The sequence below is a fragment of the Pelodiscus sinensis genome, chromosome 30, assembly GCF_049634645.1.
Source record: "Pelodiscus sinensis isolate JC-2024 chromosome 30, ASM4963464v1, whole genome shotgun sequence".
Lineage (NCBI taxonomy): Eukaryota > Metazoa > Chordata > Testudines > Trionychidae > Pelodiscus > Pelodiscus sinensis.
Genome location: NC_134740.1, coordinates 2,290,320 through 2,297,506, shown reverse-complemented (window position 1 = coordinate 2,297,506; position 7,187 = coordinate 2,290,320). Strand labels below are relative to the sequence as shown.

Genomic DNA, 7,187 nt, shown 5'->3' with positions numbered 1-7,187 from the left:
GGCCAATGCTCAAACCCCTGAGCTATCCCTCCCCCCAGGAGCCATTATAGGAAGGTATTTAAGGTCACTTGTGAGCCTCTGCCTTGTGCACTCGGAGTGCCGGAGAAGGGAAGAGCTTTGACAAGTGTTACCAACTCTGTTGCTATCCCTAAGTAACTACCTATTGGTAGATCCGATCTCAGCCTTTCCGATTTCCATCCTGGACCTCTGTCTTGGAATTGGGCTCTCCGATGGATGAGGGATGGGATTGATCCATGCAGATATAAAGAGACCAGGGTGTCACCATCTAATTCTACATTCTCTGTGGCCTTTCCAAGGACAAAGTAGATGCATGAACATGCACCCAGATCCATCTCACTTCTTACTCAATTCATTCCAGTTGAGGTTTTTCCATTCATGATCGATCCAGGTCCCTCTGGCCACGCACAGATGGCTTTGAGATCAATGCAAAGCATTGTGTGTCCATTTTAGATTCATCTAGAGCCCCCCATTTGTGTTCAGGAGCCATCTCCCCACGCCTCCAGTCCTGGATCCACCCGCCACTTGGACACTGCTGGTCTGGCCTGATCCAGAGGCAGCAGGGGGATTGCCTGAGACCTTCCACACAGAAGATTGCTCCTGGCTCTGTGTGGTTCATCCCCGGTCAGGAGACAATACCTCCCCCACCAGCCACCGACCAAATTGACAGGGGATGGGGCTGAGCCCTGTTGAGGGTTGGTAAACTGAATAGGGTAGCACAAGGGTCTGTCACTAGATATCTGGGCTGGGGAAAGGGAGATGCTTTGAGTGTCACGTACACAAAGTCTGAGGTGGGAGGCTGGTATCAGGGCGATCACAGCCACCGTCTTGATCTCACTCAGGGGACAGGGTGTGGTTTCTCAGCCAGCACGGATACTGATCCATCCTGTGCACAGCCCATGTAAACAGGATGGAGAAGGGCAGAAAGAGGTACTTGGAGTGGGGCCAGCGGCACAGAGATGCCCTAGGGCAGGGGTGGGCAAGTGATTTGGCCTGAGGGTCGCATCTGGGAACTGACAGCGGATGGCGGCATGAATGGGGATGATACCGCCATGGGGTAGGCGGTGTCATTGGGGCACAATTTGGAGAGGGGCTCTAAGAGGGAGGTTACCTATGTGGGGGTAGAAAGGTTGATGGTGTGTGGTAGGGAGAAGGGGATCTATGGGGTGATACCAGCCCCCTCATATATGTGCCACCCGGCGTCCTAGGCTGGCTGTGTTAGAGCCACACCGCTCATTCAGACCTGCCACCGTACCACCCAGAGGATCAGGGTGAGGAGCCAAGAAGTGCACGGCCCCTGTGCTGGGGGAACATAAGCTACAAGGAAAGGGGCCAGATGAGGAGGGGCTAAGGGTCGATACGGCCCGTGGGCTGAACTTTGCTCCCTCTGCCCTAGAGGGAAAAGGCCCCTTGTCTTCTACTGCCAGCAAGTGGGTCTGGCTTTTGGAGTGAGCAGAGGGACAGGAATTGTCCCTCCTGGCCCCCCTGAAATCTCGGGGTTGGGGGATCTCTGTGCAGAACGGCGCTGGAGTGTTTCTGACACTGGTGATTGGGGGAGGGGCATTGTTAGCCACATCCTCAACCAAGGCCAGGCAGTGGGCAGCCGTGTTAGCCACATCCCCAGGAAGATGGACGGGCAGAGACGCCATTGGCCATGGTGCCAAACCAGGGACCGGAGCAGAGAGGAAACCTCCCGCTAGGTGGGCGCGGCCACAACCTGAGAATTGCTTAATGGGCACCTTGGCCCGAGGCCCATCTCCAGTGGATGTTCCCTGGCAGGAGTGTACGTGGGGCTCTGTGATTGGCTGGCCCTACCCCCACTCTGCCCCCGCCTGGTCCATATAAGCCTCAGGCTGAAGGAAGAGGCTCCGTGCCTGGCCCAGGATGGCTTTGATGATGCAGCTCTTGGTGGTGGGACTGCTCCCTTGGGCCTTCCTCCTGCCCCTTGGGGGCTGGGCAGGTGAGTGGGGGAAGGGAGTTGGGGGTGTGCAGACAGGGGCTCATGCAGGGTAGTGGGCTGTGGGGTGAGTGAGGGTTTTCCACTGACCCACCTGGGACTGAGGGGCTATTGGGACCCCTGCAGCTTCCCCTGAGTACCTCTGGGGCTCTCGGCCTATAGGGGTGGGTGGATCAGCCCCCACTGGGCTTCTGTGGGACCCACTGTCAAGCTGTGTGTCCTACTTGGAGACACAACAGGCCCTGGCAAGGCGGCTGGGGAGACTCAAGGAGCAGATGGTGGAGAGGGGCAAGAGCAGGGAGCTAAGGTGACGGGCTCAGACCTAAGAAACTTGGGATCCTTTTCCAGCTGAGCCCAGCATCTCTGGCGGGAAATTAAACTTGTCTATGCAGATCTTATCTCCATGGGTGGCTGACGGAAATCAGGTACCTAAACCCCTTAGAAAGCGGCGAGGAGTCCGGTGGCACCTTATAGACTAACCGAAGTGTAGGAGCATCAGCTTTCGTGGGCAAAGACCCACTTTGTCAAATGCATGGAGTGGGTCTTTGCCCACGAAAGCTGATGCTCCCACACTTCGGTTAGTCTATAAGGTGCCACAGGACTCCTCGCCGCTTTTGCAGATTCCGACTAACACGGCGACCCCTCTGATACTAAACCCCTTAGGAGCACGCTCCCGGGGCCTCAGATTTCCCTTTTTAGGAGCGAAAATGGTTTGGCCTCTGAACCGGACACTGCTCGGGGAAGGTGTTGGGAGGTGACTAGCACAGTAAGAGCTCCCTGACCTCAGTCTAGGTCCCACAATAAAGCCAATCGCTGCACTTCCTTAAAGGGGAGATTTTCCAACACTCCCGTCTGCCCGCCAGGAACCTTCTCCCGAGCAGACCCCAGGCGGTTTGTCGTTTTCCCGAGGCACATTCCCGCTTTGTATTTTCAACCCCAAAACTATTGTTTTTCAGCCCCCAAAGCCTGAAAATTGTCCCTTAGACATTTCCTAGCACAGGCGGGAAAGAAGCAGGGGCAGAGGGAAAAAATGCAGACATATTTGAGAAAAGAAAGGGCTCTCTGGGGTAGGATTCATTCAGTCAAAGCCACTTCCCCCGGCACCGGTACTTCGGAGTCGGGTGAGGAGTAGCCCAGCCTGGTCCCTGCAGACGGGTGGAGATGTGGCAGTCACAGAAGCCCCGTCCGTGCCCTGTTGGGGATAGGCTGGACCAGCCTGGGGGGACTTTGGCCACAGAAAGGCAGGGAGATTACTGCCCCGCTCTGGGTGCATTGGGCACCAATTCTCCACTGAGCCACTTCAGAATTCTAGATTTCCCCTCCGGCCCCACGGGGGGGCCCAGTGTGGGGCAGATCAGAGCAGAGGGCTGGGATCCAGGCACTGGGATGCCCAGGAGGAGCATGACAAGGGTGGGATGAGGCTCCGGTAGCCCCACATCCAGGGGGAGGATGGGGCCCTTTCTAAGGACCTGGTCTCCCCCCAGGTGAGATCATCGGGGGAAAGGAGGCCAAGCCCCACTCCAGACCCTACATGGCCTATCTAAAAATAAAACAAGGAAGGGGTTATTACCCCTGCGGCGGGTTCCTAGTGTCGGAGAACTTTGTGCTGACGGCCGCTCACTGCCAGGGATGGTAAGTGCCTCTGGGCTGGGATGTGGGGGTGGCCGGGAGTGGTGGGGGATGAAGGAACAGGAAGTTCTGTTACTGACGTGATTGGGCAATGAAGGGACAGGGGGTGGCCAGGCTGGTGGAGCAGAGCCCAGGGGTCTAATCTGCTCAGGGGGTGTCACTGAGTCTCTAGGGGCCTTTGCAACCCACGGCCCAGCCCAAGTGCTGGGTAAATCAATTGGTTTGGCCCATGGCCCAGCATGCGGGAAGGAGGGATTACAGCCCCAAGGCAGCTCTTCAGGGTGCCAGGCTGGGGGCCGGGCATGGACCCCTGCCGGGATCAAGCTGGGCGGGGGGAGTTGGCTCTGGAGGAGTGGACACCCATGCGCAGAAGGGAGGAAAGGAATCTGAGACCCGGCCGGAGAGCCCCGGGCTGCCCTGTCTCCACAAGATCTGCATTTATGAGCCAGACAAACATGAATCCAGTCCCAGCCCCTAATGCCCCACGTGGGTCGCTCTCAGGTTTCACAGCAGGATCACTGTTACCCTGGGAGCCCATAACATCAAGCATCAGGAACCAAGTCAGCAAGTAATTCAAGTGCGACGGCAGATCCCTCACCCAGAGTACAATGCGAAGTCTTGGAACAACGACATCATGCTGCTGGAGGTACCACCCCCATCCCATCCCCCGCCCCCAGTGACCTCACACTGCTGCAGGTACCCCCCCATCCCATCCCCCACCCCCAGTGACCTCACACTGCTGCAGGTACCGCCCCATCCCATCCCCCACCCCCAGTGACCTCACACTGCTGCAGGTACCGCCCCCATCCCATCCCCCGCCCCCAGTGACCTCATACTGCTGCAGGTACCACCCCCATCCCATCCCCCACCTCCAGTGACCTCACACTGCTGCAGGTACCGCCCCCATCCCATCCCCCACCCCCAGTGACCTCCCACTGCTGCAGATACCGCCCCATCCCATCCCCCACCCCCAGTGACCTCACACTGCTGCAGGTACCACCCCATCCCATCCCCCCCACCCCCAGTGACCTCACACTGCTGCAGGTACCGCCCCCATCCCATCCCCCGCCCCCAGTGACCTCACACTGCTGCAGGTACCGCCCCCATCCCATCCCCCGCCCCCAGTGACCTCATACTGCTGCAGGTACCACCCCCATCCCATCCCCCACCTCCAGTGACCTCACACTGCTGCAGGTACCGCCCCCATCCCATCCCCCACCCCCAGTGACCTCCCACTGCTGCAGATACCGCCCCATCCCATCCCCCACCCCCAGTGACCTCACACTGCTGCAGGTACCACCCCATCCCATCCCTCCCACCCCCAGTGACCTCACACTGCTGCAGGTACCGCCCCCATCCCATCCCCCGCCCCCAGTGACCTCACACTGCTGCAGGTACCGCCCCCATCCCATCCCCCACCCCCAGTGACCTCACACTGCTGCAGGTACCGCCCCATCCCATCCCCCACCCCCAGTGACCTCACACTGCTGCAGGTACCGCCCCATCTCATGCCCCACCCACAATGGCCCCAGACGCTGTGTGACATAGTAGGGGGCTGTCCACACTAGTAGCCGTCCATCCACTCTGGTTTGGCATTCCTCTGGTTGCGGTGTTGTGCTGTGTGTGACCCCTACTGGCCTATGCTGGACTGCGGAGACTCTGGGTGTGTCTCTGTGCAGGGTCCAGTGGGGAATGGTCGCTAGGGGAGGCACGGCCCAGCCGCCCGACACCTGGGCTAGGTGGAGGCTATCAGAGCAAAGCAGGGGGTGTGGCCATGTGGGGAGTAAGGGCCCAGTTGCTGGGAGTTGCGTCAGGCTTGGCTGGGGGAAGCACAAAGAGAGCAGCCTGAGCGCAGTACAGGGGGTTCAGGGGCCTGTGAACCCCGTTCCCCCAAGAGGACTAAGGCTGTCTGCCCTCGCTCCTGTGCTGTACCTCGGAGAAGCAATAAAACCTTCTACTCTACTGGATGACTGAGAGTCCCATCTGGCTGCGGAGGGGGTGCAGGGTCGCGGGGCTCCCTGACACGCTGTCACAGCCTGGGACGGTTCTGCTCATCTTCACCCTGTTGTGTCCCAGCTGGCTGAGCCGGCGAAGCTGAATGCGTGGGTGAAAACCATCGCCCTGCCCTCTGGTGCTGAGGAGGCGGAGCCCGGGACGGTGTGCCGTGTGGCCGGCTGGGGCCGCACCATCGTCAGCAATAATGCATCTGTAGCCAGCGCCCTGCGTGAGGTGGAGGTGGAGGTGTTGGCGGATGCCGAGTGCAGCTATCCAGACTACGTCTCCTCGACCATGCTGTGTGCCGGGCTCCGATCGGAGGGGAAAGACTCTGCCAAGGTGAGTCTGCTGCGGTTGGGACGCTCCCTTGGACATCTCTGATGAGATGTTCACAATCGTCCCAGCAGGCTGGGAGGGCTGGGTTGGGGCGGGAGGAGAGACCTGAGCCCACTGGGGGTGGCCCTGAGACCCACTCTCCCTTGGTGGGAAAGGACTCATTAAGCTGTTCTGCATCTGTGGTCTGGTCTGTTCTACAGGGCGACTCTGGTGGCCCCCTGGTGTGTGGGGGCAAGGCCCAGGGCATCGTCTCCTGGGGGCCTGACACACCCCCTGGCGTGTACACAAGAGTCTCCACTTACAACAAATGGCTCAAGGACACCATGAGGAGCGCGTATCCGTGAGCCCCGCCTGGAGTCACTGCCTAGACCAGCCCTGCACCGCTTCTGTCCTTTGGAGACCCCCAGATGTGGGGCCAGCTTCGCAGAGGGGCTCAGCCCCCCACCTCCCAGCCTGAGGCTCCTCCCTGCTTCAAGGCGGTGTTCCCTCTCCCAGCCAGTCTTCTTCTCAGGTTGCGCCCAACCCATCAGCACCAAGCCAGGAGAGTTAGGAGCCCGATTTAGGGCTGGCTGCCTCTTTGGTAGGGATCAGCTGGGTCGTGTTTGTTAAGAGCCAAACCCTGGGGCTGACCCGGCAGGTTGTAGCTCTTCCCCATGTTGGCTGGTCGAGTGATGTCTTGTGAGAGATCCTCCCACTAATGTTCACCTGCCTGTTCCTGCTGGTCCTGTTACCTGACCGCTCTGGGCCTTCCCCGTGCACTGGTCCCCTGCAGTTGCCTCTGTCCTCCCCCCTGACCCGCTGCATTTTGCTGCCTGCTCCGTAGCCAGCAAGTAATAAAGTCAAGTTAAAAAAGATTCGGGTCCTGACGCATCCATCCAGAGTTTTGCCATCCAGAGCAGCTGCCGGACTTGCCCCGGCTGGAAGGGAGGCTGGGCGGGGTGTTCATGCTCTTGGCTGGTCCCCAGGACACCTGAGTTCAGTAATTTCATGCCCAAGGAGGATCTGGTGGTACGGTTGGGACCTGAACCTCTTGAAGGTTCACTCGGAGGTGTCCCTACGGGCTGGGACGGGTGCAAAGGTTACTCAGAGGAGAAAAGCAACTTGTGCCGTGACTTGTCCTGACTCCCGAGGACAAGTAACATCTGGAGCAGAAATAGGACAGGTCTGAAAGAGTTCTAGCTTCACAAAAACGTAACCTTCCATTCCCATCCATCCTCATACATCTATCTATCTATCTATCTATCTATCTATC

At 59.0% G+C, this 7,187-nt stretch overlaps 1 protein-coding gene across 1 annotated transcript; it reads left to right on the top strand.

Moving 5' to 3' along the window:
- The first annotated feature begins 1,902 nt into the window (after positions 1-1,902).
- LOC102463497 (mast cell protease 1A-like) lies at positions 1,903-6,776 on the top strand. The gene is made up of 5 exons (XM_075912048.1): positions 1,903-1,978; positions 3,460-3,607; positions 4,106-4,250; positions 5,681-5,938; positions 6,136-6,776. Exons 1-5 carry the CDS (start codon positions 1,903-1,905, stop codon positions 6,277-6,279), a joined length of 771 nt encoding a protein of 256 aa, XP_075768163.1. The 3' UTR covers positions 6,280-6,776.
- The last annotated feature ends 411 nt before the right edge of the window (positions 6,777-7,187 follow it).